Source organism: Rhinolophus sinicus, chromosome 13 (assembly GCF_057876585.1).
Source record: "Rhinolophus sinicus isolate RSI-liver-muscle chromosome 13, RSI-T2T, whole genome shotgun sequence".
In the NCBI taxonomy this organism is placed as follows: Eukaryota; Metazoa; Chordata; class Mammalia; order Chiroptera; family Rhinolophidae; genus Rhinolophus; species Rhinolophus sinicus.
This window is the reverse complement of record NC_142513.1, coordinates 7282376-7294735: the sequence shown is the minus strand read 5'-3', so window position 1 is coordinate 7294735 and position 12360 is coordinate 7282376. Positions and strand designations below refer to the sequence as shown.

General features: G+C 45.1%; 1 protein-coding gene across 4 annotated transcripts in view; it reads left to right on the top strand.

The window, feature by feature from the left end:
- Nucleotides 1-714: 714 nt before the first annotated feature.
- The window catches only part of TSHZ2 (teashirt zinc finger homeobox 2), a 420481-nt gene continuing 408835 nt past the window's right edge, over nt 715-12360 (top strand). For all 4 annotated transcript variants that reach the window (XM_019726070.3, XM_019726068.3, XM_019726069.3 and 1 more), the window contains exon 1: nt 715-1627. In XM_019726070.3, the coding sequence (XP_019581629.3) occupies nt 1588-1627 (40 nt within the window). In that variant the 5' untranslated portion in view covers nt 715-1587. The remainder of the gene's footprint in view (nt 1628-12360) is intronic.

The following is a 12360-nucleotide window of genomic DNA, read 5'->3' as shown; positions in this document are numbered from 1 at the left end:
CTGTGTCTCCAGAACAGGCACATAGTAGGTGCTTGATAAATACTGTTTAAACAAAACAAAGAGAAGAAGATGTGGTTCAACTCTCAAGGAGGCAGATGGGAGATTTTTGTTTTTATGACTATCCACTGATGAGCAAGAAGGAGGGAGGGACGGACATGATTAAACTTAAGGGGGGTGGAGTGGGGAGGACATCTTTGTGGTCTGATTAAGTGACTTAGAGGATGGAGGTCATCACTGATGGGTGCCCTCCCCCTTTCCCCACCCAAAGCAGATCTAAGTTCTCACCCTCCTGATGTTGTTAACATCCCTGCTGGTTAGCCAGCCTGGGCCCCGGCAGCTCCCTTTTCAGCTGCCTAGTTTAGCCATCACTCTGCCCCTTCCCCCCCACCTCGCCTCCTTCCTCCCCTCCTCCCCCAGGGGTGTCCCTGCGCCTGGTGGGCATGTCCTGTCACCAGCAAAGAGGGCACGCCAGGAGTGGGAGCAGGGGTGGCACGCCCGGCCCGGCTCCCAGCCCCTCGCCCTGGCGGGACACTGTCCCTTTAATAGACTCCCTCTGCCTGGCGCTCTGCGGCTGGGGAGTAAATTTCTCCCTGTCATCAGGTCGTGGGGAGAGGAGGAGGAGGAGTTTGTTAATGTTCAGTTTGTTCAGCGGGATCGATGTTTGCTGGCATCGCCTCGCCCTGTCTTGTGTGTGTGTGTGTGTGTGTGTGTGTGTGTGTGTGTGTGTGTGTGTGAGAGAGAGAGAGAGAGAGAGAGAGAGAGAGAAAGAGAGAGAGAGTGTGTGTGTGTGTGTGCGCGCATATGTGGGGGGTGTGAGTGTGTGTGAGAGGAAGCGAGAGTGCGTGCGTGTGTGAGTGTGTGTCTGTGTGTGTGAGTGTGTGTGTGTGAGTGAATTCCAGATTTTCTGTCTTTCCCAAACCCGCTCCTGTCCTCTCGCATATCACTCACAGACTGGGATCTGACAGCAGCCACAAACCTACAGTGAGTGATCTCTCTCTCCCCCCAGCACGAATCCGCCATAGAGATCGGCCGGGAGGAGGAGGAAGAGGAGGAGGAGGAGGGAAAGAGGAGAAGGAGGAAGAAGAAAAAGAAGAAGAAACCACCACCTTCCCAGGATTGCCTTTTTTTTTCCTTATCTTTACGCGCGCGCGTGTGCGTGTGGCGCGTGTGCGCCCCTCGTCCCTTCCATCCGAACCCGGTCTTGGATGTTTAATAAAGAAATCAAGTGTCTCAACAGTCACCAAAAAAAAAAAAAACCAAACAAACAAAAAAATTCCAAAAAGCAAAAACAAAAAGAGAGAAAGAGGAAAAAAATCCAAAACAAACAAACAAACAAACAAGGCACAGCCAAGCTCTACTTCAAACCAGCCGGCACAAGCCACCCGTGTCTGCCATCCGGAGAGGGGGGTCTCTGGCCCGTGGTGGAGGAGTTGCAGGGGGGATCGTCAGGGGGACAGAGGCCGAGAGACGCCCTAGGAGCCACCGGGCAGGAGGCGGAGGAGACCCAGAGAGGCGAGCGAGACCGCGGGCCCCCGCGCGCGGCTCGGGGCTGGGGCGCCAGAAGTGGGACTGGAGCGAAGTAGAGCGATGCCAAGGAGGAAACAGCAGGCACCCAAGCGGGCGGCAGGTAAGAGAACCAGCTCCGCTTCGGGGCTGCCCCGCCGAGCTGCCCTGTGCGCCGAGCCCCTCGCCAGCCCACCTTGCCCCGGGTGCCCCAGGACGCCACCCCCTCCCCAAGCTTTTGGGGGAGTCGCTCTAGGAGGCCCCTCTCCACCCTGCTGATAACCCCATCCTCTCTCGTCTTCTCCGATCTCCCAAATCCTTCCCTTTCCAGGCTCCGTCGTTTGGGTGGGGGTAGCTGTCCCACCAAACCTTCCCTCCTTAAACTTTTTTTCCTCTACCCCACCCCTAACTTTCTCCCAGTCTGTTTCTTGCTTCTCCAGCCAAAGTTGGGTTGATGATTTGGGGTGCGGAATAGGGAGACATTCTTTCCACCCCCTCATCCCTCTGCATGGTCAGTGCCAGTGGCTTCTGGCCTCGAGGGACAGCTTTTCCTCTGCTGGGGTTTGGGGCGCTGAAGTGTGAGCCATGCCCAAGCCCGGGCTGCAGTCTAGCTTGGGGTGGGAGGTGGGGGGGGTGCGGCAATGGGAGTTTAGCTTTGATCGCCAAGGTGGAAAAAAACACTCCAGGAAACGCATGAACCTTTGAATATGTTTGCTAAAAGGTTCCACGTTTGGAAATCTAATCAACACTCTCCCTTCTCTTAAAAAAGGAAGAGGGGGGAAATGCCCCCATAGAACGCATTGAAACAGCTCTGGTTTCTCTTTGCCCAGAGAGAGTTGCAAACTTTGTAAATTGATTTGTATGGCAGACACTATCCCGTATGAATCCTCACTTACCACCCCCACTCCCCAAAAAGAGAGGAACAGGTTAATGGATCAGTACAATAGACCTTCGAAAGGGTTTTCTTTTTTCTTTTGGGTTGCTTAATTGCTTTTTTAATAGTATGCTGGGGTTTTGTTTCTCGGAAGTGTAATATGAAAGTTCATTTTTCTCCTGCCAGACCCACCCACTGAAAAATCAGCTTTCCACTTGATTGCTAGTTTTGATTTGACATTTGATTGATCACCTGTCATCTCGCTGCCTTTGATCTATTCATTCTTGATATATATCAATAAATCACTCACCATGGTAACTCAGAGTGCCAGTGACGCAAGCCTTGCCCTCTAGATTCAGAGCCAGGCATGCACAATTATTATCTTGTTTAGCTTTTAATGTGGGCGTTTTTATTTCTTTGTGTCCTTTAGTTGAATCAGGGCTTTAGCAAAAAGCTTAAGTTGTTTTTCTTTCCCCTGTCTTTACCCTCATGCTTTATTTAGGCAGTATCAATTAAGGCTGGTCTTCTGCAGACCCACCATCACATTTCCTTCTGTTCCAACTCGCGTGAAACATGAGGGAGAAGTTCGGTGGAGCACTTTCATAAACTTTGCAAAGCCACCCTCAGAACAAATCCAAAGTTAGTTACAAATCTGGGCAAAGTGGGTGTTTGTGTCTGAGCAGGCTGGACCACCAAGCTCATCCTCCATCGTGGCCTGATTCCAGCCCGATTGGCAGTACATGTGCTTTGAAATATCCACAATTATCTTCTGAGCCCAGAATTGCCTCCGTAACCGTGTGCAGATCAGTTCAAGTCACATGCAGAAATATTTATAAAGCTCCGATTCACGTAGTTTTCAATTGTTTTCCCGTAGAGCAAAACAATTAAAATATTTTTAGTACCGTATATGTTTAGAACTTGCCTAGTCCGTGAGGTGTCTTTTTTCAACTCTAGCTACCTCTTTTGAAATCAGTTTCTCCCTCCTACCCCTGTCCCTGTCTACATTGAACTCACTTATTTTGTATAACTTGGGTTGCTTTGTAACCTGACAGCTTTGGGGCACACCCTGGCCTTGTAGACCCAGGAAGAGTCAGCCTGCTCCATCTAGTTCTGGCAGCATAAGTTTAAGTGTAGCTAGATTATTAGAGATACCATCCTTATTGTTGTCCCCGAAGAGAGCCCTGGGCAACAGTCCAGCAAGAAGTGATACTGCCCTGAAAATCACTCTTTTTTTTTTTTTTTTTTCTCCTTGTTGTTCCGGTAAAGACCATCAACAACTAGGCAGTAATTTAAATTACCAGAATGACTGGACATATCTCCTTTGGTAAGCTCATTACAAAAAGTGCATTGCTCAGAACTGCACTGCTTTGAGTAGAATTATTTTCTGATCAATGAGGATCCAGGTGTACGGAAGATAACGCTGTGTCACATTATTTAAATCAGATCCTTTTCATTAAGCTGGTATCTACTGGTGCTGGCTCATCTATTTACTGGAGTGTGTCTGTGTGTGTTAGGAAGTTGTGACTGTAGTTTCAGTTTTCTGGCCTTTTGTATTCGTACTGTCTTTATATGTTTGTTTTCATGGCTTTTATTATTTCCACTGGAAGAAGTGGAACCCCCTTGTCAAGCTGAAAGGGAATAATTCATGTCGTACACAACGAGGGCTCCTCTTACCATATTTGTTTGCTCACATATTAATAAAGTGGGTATTTTTTTCATGCAGTGTTTCTTGCCTCTGAAGTCCCCAATGTCGCACTCTGTTTTAGCTGAGGTGGTCGCTCGCAAGGAAAGTTAGCCACCTTGGAATTCTTTAGCCAGTGAGCATCCAGGGGAATGAACAAGGTGGGTGCTAAGATTGGGGCCATCCTAACTTTTATCACTGCTTAAAAATGAAACATAAGGCACAACTGTAAGTAATTATTTCCATGGACTGATGTTGAAAGCTTGATTTCTGGCTTGATTAATGAATAATGTAAGATAGAAAAAGCCTGTGAGTGAATCAGAGCTGAGACTATCTTTCCCAGGAACTGTTTGAGGCAATTTGATTCCTTTGCATTATTAGTCTTAAGTTCCATGTTTCACGGAATCAATTACAGAACTTTCTAGTAAAGCAGGTATCGAGCTAGAATGAACGAGCTGACATTAGAAGCGATGGGGAATTTTAGTCCTTAGTTGTTATATTTCCCCCCTTTAAGGGAAGGGATGTGAGGTAGGCAGTTCTCTTTAAGGAAACAGCTAAGTCAGAACATTTCCCTCCCAAATGTCATTCTTGCTGGCTTACTAAAGCTGTGCTATTCCACCATACTATTACTTCGGGCAAGAAAAAAAAAGTTTAGAAAGCAGGCTACAGTACCCCAGAGGTTTGTGTATGTGTGAATGTGTGTGCTTGTTTCCTTGGATGTATATTTCACTCACCACTAAAATGCGTTTACTTTTACCTGAAAACATTGCAGAGTTCTGTACCAGCATTGTACCTCCTATCCATTTTAGGGCAGCTAGAGAAGATGGCAGAAGGGTAAAACAAAACACAACAGTGTTTTGATTTGCTTGTATTTTGCAGGATACAGAGTAGTTAAAATTTTAAAATTGAACGCTTCTCTTTTCTACAATCTATCGCAGTCTCTGTACACACATGTGTAATACATATTTTATTTCACCGTCCTGAGCTGTTGTTTTTATATAACACCAGCCAATTGCAATAGAATGCACAATCTTTGGGGATGATACACACGTGAATATCTAATGTATACATAAATTATAGGATTCTCCTGCTGCCCACCCAGAGAGATGAAATGTATCCTTCTTGCTGACTCTCAAAAGCTATCTGAGAATCCAGATCTGAGGGAAGTCTTGCAGGAAAGAACAGCTCAGCTCCCTCAGTTTATTTTGTTTATTTAATATGGAGATGAATGATGCAGATTTTGTTTTCATGGATGTCCTTGTGTAGCAGTAAACATTCGGCTATTAGCAATCATTACTTAAAAGTTGCAATTTGCACCTTAATAGCACAGATTATTTACATGGGGAACATATTCAGCAGGGACAATCCTAAATACTGCGATGGAGTGTAGAGATGACCTGAGCCATCTCGCTTTCAACCTCCTGATAACAGTGACTGGATGAACGGTGAGGTCGCAGCCATCTCAACCAGCAGGGTGGGGAGAGGGCAGGCATCTCAGGGTGCGCTTTACCTTGAGTTTACCTAGCAACTGGGATGAGATTCAAGAGAATAGAAATTGGGGTGGGGTGGACTAGGGACCCTGGTCCTCTTACTTTGTTCAAACATACTTCAGAAAGACAAGTTTGTATCTTGAAGATTTAGATCCCGCATGCTGTAGACCCCGCTACTTACCAAAATAGTATGATTTTAACAGACAAATGGGGAAAATAAACACACACACCCCCAAGGGGCTCAGCCGCATGAACTGGTCTGGCTCTTCTTGTTATTTAAGGCCGATCCCTGGAAAATCAAGGACAGATACCTTGAAAATGAGTCCTCCATAGTGTTTTGGAGAGAAATTGATTACTTAAGTGGTCCTTTCCCCGCCAGTCCCCGCCCGATTCCCTTCTCCCACCTCTCATCTCACCCTTAAAGACTCAGATTGAATGGGACATTTCAAAAGCCCATTTGTTTTAGGCATTTATTGATTTCATTTTTAATCTGCCATATCAGGACACAATGCATTAACCCTAATCAGCAGATTGCAAGTGACAGGGAGTTCTAGTGGAAGCTAGGTAAGGGAGAGGGGGCTCTGAGGAACTTCTCGGTAGTGAAAATCTGGAGGCTTGGGGATTGGACACTGGAGGCTCCTTTGAGGAGGGTGGAAGCATTCCTCCAGGATCCCATGCATTTATTTTCCTACCACCTTACATTTGTTTTTCTTCCCGTCATCTCAATTCTCTTGCTACTGTTTGGGAAACCTTCACACCCAACAAATACCTCCGAGGCTTCTTTAGCAGACCTGTCCCTGGAAACGTCTTGCCTTTTGTCACACTCTCCAGCAGAGGCTTGGGCTTTCGTTTCATCCCAGCTGACTTCTCACTCATCTGATGGAATTTCTCCAACTGCATAATACTTGGGGTGATCTATTTGTCTTCCCAGTGGCTTGGGAATTATGCTCTCAGTTGAGCAGGTTTTAAAGGGACACTGAGCCTGGCATTATTTAAGGCCACTGATAGGATGCCCTTCTGCTCATCTCTCCAGCTGAGCTTAGAAAAATCAGCCAGGAAGAAAACCTGGGCCCCGCTCATGTTGGAGCTGGGTCTGTAATTAGCTGACACGACCCGAATTAAATATCCAGAGTGCCGCTGCCCTTCCATCGCTGTATTTGTACTATTAATTTTATTTAGGGTTATGTCTGGGAGGACTCAGCCACTATTTCAAAGGCAAAGCCTGCATCACCCAAGTTCCCTTCAAAAAGTACAGAATTGCCTAACAAATTCTATATTAAGACCAGGCATACACAGAGTATCATTTTCATTTGATGCAAAGTCAGTTGGAAATACATTAAACTAACAGTTAGAGAGTGTCTTGCATCACTTCCCTGAAGCACTGCTTTTTCATTACATATTTAATTACAATCAAATTGAGCGACTTTTATAAAGAAAAAAAATCACAGTGGTATTAAAAGAAGCTTGGCACACAAATAATTTTATTGCTTTGCAAGTTGAGAACACTGTCATATTTTTACTTCTTTGGGAGAAATTTATTTTCATTTTCTAATGTCGTGATAAATGCAAAATGTCTTTTCTGTGGTCTGTATCAGGGCGATCTCACCCTTCTGCCTTCGCGGACCCTGTTCACCCTGGAAGAGGTTTTCACATCCCCTTTTCAGTGATTTGTAACAATTTATGTTTTTAGGATTATTTAAAGTTTTATAAGTTCCATTTAAAGTTAGAAATTCCCCTGTCCCTTAGGGTGACTTTCAGCAAGCAGCATTTCGATGATGAAGGAGCTTAGTCGTTCTAACTACCTAAGAAATAACCTCATTGAGAATGTTTGTTTGGTTACCTGCACGTTGCAGTAAGAAAAAAACGCCATCTCTTTACAGGCCTCTATCATCTGACACTGTTTTCACTGGGTTTACAATTCTTTTCCCCCTACTACTGACCTTTCAGTCACCTGTTTTAGGAACTTTTTTCAGAAGAAGAGATAGGGATAGCAGTTAAAGCGGGTTTCAAGAGACTCTGGGTCTTGAGGACACGATGATAAAAGTTAGAGACTTTAGAGCCTAAACACCCACTTCTGGGCTGTGTCTGCAAACTCGTAGGAAGATGTCTGTGCCAGCGCGTGGTTCCGAATCTAACCTGGACGTTAATCTGAGTGTCTGCAGTGGTGTGGCCGTATTCGTGTTGTTCATTTTGTCAGAGAAGCCATCACGAGGGTATGGACTCAGGTCCTTTCCGATGACACCCTGTACATACACAGACACACGGAAAAGAAATCTGAGATGCAAGTGGGAATGGCCGGTGTATTTATTTTCAAAGCAAACTCCATGGATGAAATGATTAAATAATTCGGAGGGATTTGCAAGTCATGAAAATAGCCGAGTGAAATTTCTAATTGCTGCCTCTCTCAATCTTTTGCATTCCCTCTGCAGAAAAAGCTGTCCTCTGGGCATCCTCGAATATTTTGTGATGCCAAAGCAATCCCTAAAATTGCCTAAAATTTTAGAAATTGAAATTCAGGAGGCACGGCTAGCTAACCCTGTCATTCATATATCAGTATTATTTAGCTGTGGTTAACAACAGAGAAATGCACCGTGCAAAAGTTTTAGAGCGAATGAGCTTAGAGGAATTACATGGGAATAAAAACTACCTGGGTCGTATATGAAAGCATTTATTTTGAATTTTGCTCATCTAAAGGAGACTTATTTTTCAATCTGTGTTATTTTAAAAAAACAAGTTCAATATCCCCGTACCTACCACCCAACCTGAAATAGGGGTAATAAAGCTCTGTCTGGAGGTACAAAGGTGTAGGGAATTATAATGCACATGCCTTTAAAAAAAAATCGTTTTAGAACACCCAGTGTGGGCATGCCAACTAAAAGCAGAACCTCAACGAGCTCTATACTGTAGCTGGCTCAGGGTTCAGGATCGCAAAGTTTGTTTCGGCAGGTGAAGGAGAACGTAGCATTGCATTTGAGCTACACATCTGTTTCCCTTTGGCAAGTGAGCAGTGCTGAAGCAGGGAAGGTTTTTAAGGAGCGTTGGAGCTCTTTTGCGTCTTTCTCCAAAGACTAATTTAATTGAAAAGCTGTGGTGTCCATTTATGTTCAAGGAAAAGCCTTGTGTTTTCATAAAGCTCCTGGATACTAAGGTGGGTTAACAAACAAAACAACAACAACAAAAAAACTACAGACAGCATTCTGCAGTTTCTGGCAGTACAAAAATTGAGATCAGTGGTCTTAATTAGATGGGTGCTTTCAGAACTGAATGAATACTCTGAAATCACCCCTGAGCTTTCTTCCTAACGCGGCATCTAAGTCATTTCTATGGAAATGATACAGTTTAGATATTAAGGTGGGCAGAACACAGTTATTGTTTTTAATGAAAGTAGTTACGAAGGGCGGCATGAGATAAAAACAGAGTTGGCAGCGGCCATTCTGTTTGGAATGAATTTGGAAGAAACTTCCCTGATGCTTTACTGCATTGTGAAAAATCCATGAAATCTGGTGATGTGGGAGATGCCAAAAGGAGACAGAAGGTCAAGGTCTTCTGTCCTTGGGGAGAAAAGGCTGTGTCAGTGAGAGCAGAGGCATATATATATTTCTATGTAAACTGCAAGGGATTTACTCTATTTCACTTCAATGTATCAGATTCCTTAGAATTTTCTGTGTATTAAGAAGCCTCTCTCTTATACCCCAGGGAGATATGAACAGCTTCTGGGCCAAGAGGATGCTGTAGAGAAGAATTTATTCTATTCGTTCGGAACCATTGGGTACAGAAGAAATGCCAAAATGAAACGCTATAAGCGTGTTTCATATCAGAATCGCCTTTGGCTATTTTCCTTTATTTGAAAGTTGGGTACATGGCTTTGCACTTCTTGTTTTCCCCCTTGGGATTGGGTTTGAGACGATGGATAGAGCCGTGGAATTAGGAGGAAGTGACGTGGGTTCTGATTCCAGCTTGGCCCATGCTAGCTTTATGTCCCTGGACAAGCTCGAGAGGCAAACCTTCCTCAAAGGTTAAGAAGGTGAGTTCAGGCGTCAGAATAACCCAAGTTCAAGTCCCCAGTTTCATTTCTTTTGGGGCCATGTCAACCCAGGCAAACATCTCAAATCTCTGCTCCCACTTTCCAACCTACAAGATGAGGGTAATCATAGCTCTTCTTCAGACCCTGGTTGAGAGAACTGTGTGAGACTAGGGCTGAGACAATTCACTAAAGGCAGTGAGGGGCCACACCGAACAGTGACTGTGAGTGCATCTGTACCCTGAACATCCAGACCAGGAGAAATGTATAGCAGGAGGGGAAGGGCAACCCAGCAGTTATCATGGGACTCGGTGTTCAGGGCTTGGAAGAAATCAGAGATGGGTGCGTTCTGATTTTTTAGCACTGAAAATACAATCACTGAGGAGGGTTTTAGCCTGTTCTCCTGAGAACAACTTAAGCTGGGCTGGTTGAAGCCCTGAACCTGCTCAAGTGTTTCTTTCCCAAGAAATAGTAACTATAGCACCAGCCCCCACACCAGTAGTAATGATATTTGCCACTACATACGTGCCCATTATAAACCAGGCACCTTACCAAGTAGTATTTCTTGAGTGGCTCCTTTGTGCCAGGTCTTATTCCGCTGACCCAAGTTAATAGGGTGGGTGTGATCCCTGGGGAATCCTACCCTCCAGGAGAAGCTAGAGCACATACAAGTAATTTAACAAAGAAAGAACAAAGATAATTTTCATATAGAAAAAAAAAAGCTATGGATGACAACAGCTTTATAAAAGCAAACGTAGTAAGCATTGAGGCTACCTCAGCGTGGATGGTCAGGGGTACCTGCCAGAGAAGGGGACATTTGATCTGAGTCTCACCCTTAGGACCTTCCTACGTGCCAGATACTAGCGTACTCCCTGTGTTACTGATGGGATCTGAGTAATTTGCAGAGTAACTCATTCAAGGTCACTCGGTGGCTGAGCTGGCTTTACAACGCCCTGCTCCCAAACATCCATGCACTTAACCTGTTGTGATAGCTTATCTAGAATAGCCATCGTGATTTGCCAAGGAAGGACCCTCCGTTCCTGTCAGTCTTCCTCTGCATCTGTTGTGATGGCTAAACCTGTGGGGGGGGGTCTCAAGAGCATTGACAGAGGGTGCTGCCTCTAGTGGCATCTCCGAACAGAATCTTCGGGCCATCGTCCTATATGAGGTCGGCTCTTTCTTCCGTGTTCCTAACATGGACATGTGTCCTTTCATGCGTTCATCTACCCAACAAGTGTTTACTGTCTACCTGCTAGGTGCCAGGCATTGGTCTGAGTCGGAAAGGAAAAGTCCTTGCTCTCACACAGCTCGTGTTCTTGGGGGTGAGACCCAAAAGCTAGGGAACAAATAAATAGATAACATAGTATTGAATAGTTCCAATTGCATTTCAGAAAAAGAAGTCAGGATTGATGGGGTAAGGAGTAACGGGAGGGTTACCATTTTATATCAAGTTGTCAGGGGCAGTGGTCATGTGGTAACGTTTGATCCGATCTGCACAAAACGTGAGGGAGTCGCCAAGCACAGGTCTGGGAGCTGCATTCCAGGTAGAGGAAGCAAGGAGCAGCTGCGGCCAGAATGGACTTGCCCGTCTGAGGAAGACGTGGAGGCCACTGTGTTCCTGGAACGTTGCAGTGGGAGAGCAATAAGAAATGAAGGCGGAGCGCTGGGCCAGGGTGCATCATGTGTGGCCTTCTAGAGTTGGTTCTAAGGACACCACTGGAGGGGTGCAAGCAGGAAGCGATGTCGTCTGATTGGGTGCTTAGCAGAATACAGGCACTTGTTTGTATTTCAAAGGTGGTGTGGACTCAGGCACATTGGCCCACCCAGTCTACTTACCTGGCCCCTCAGATGCTCAGAATGATACAGGTGACATCTAGAGACGAGAACCCAGGGCCAGCCTTTATGGAGGAATTGACCGGTGCTGTGATGGATGATGTGGGCGAGGCTGTGGAAGGGCAAATGTTAAGAGCCAAGCAAATCTGGGATCCAGTGCACCTCCTCCCGACTTAAGTAGCGGCCATGTGCCTGAAGGGGAATTCCTGACCCTCGCTGAACCTCGGTTTCCTCATCTGTCAAATGGGGACATGATATTGCTCGTCTCACATCGCGGCTGTAATGATTAGATAACGTGATGTAGAGGAAACCCTTGGTGCAGCCCCGGTACTTACATCGCATCTTCTTCATGAACGAATGGTTTTCTTCTCCTTCCTGGGTGTTTATTTTTGTTTTTGTTTTTGTTTTTTGTCGCCCATGTTTTCCTGTAAGAATTCCAGGAGAAATCTAGGCACTTGAATTACTTCTTGGTACCTATTAGGCACTAAATAAATATTTCCTGATGAATGAATAAATGAGGCTGTAAATAAATGAATGAATGAATACTTTAATTACTGTATTACTTTGTATACTAATTAATTGCTTTCGAGTATAAGGACCTCATTTGCACATCTAACATTTTTTGGCAGACCTCCGTACCAATAATAATCATAGCAGCACTTTGAATATTTATCAATTTAGGAAATGTTAATGACAAAGCCTCTGATTGTGGTAATAAACTTGTATTTTTTCATCATGACATCATCTGCCTTCAACCGAAGAGGAGTGATTCACCTTTTTGCAGTAACTATTGTTTATGCATCTTATAGACAGTGCTTGCTGAGAATATAGATTTGTCAACTTCCTGGGTAAGCTGACCCCCAGATGGAGTATTGCTGATGGAGGTGAAGGAGTTGAGGTCCCTCATTTCTGAGGTCCACCTCTCCCCCTCCTCCCTCCAGGTGCTCTGCCTTCCCAG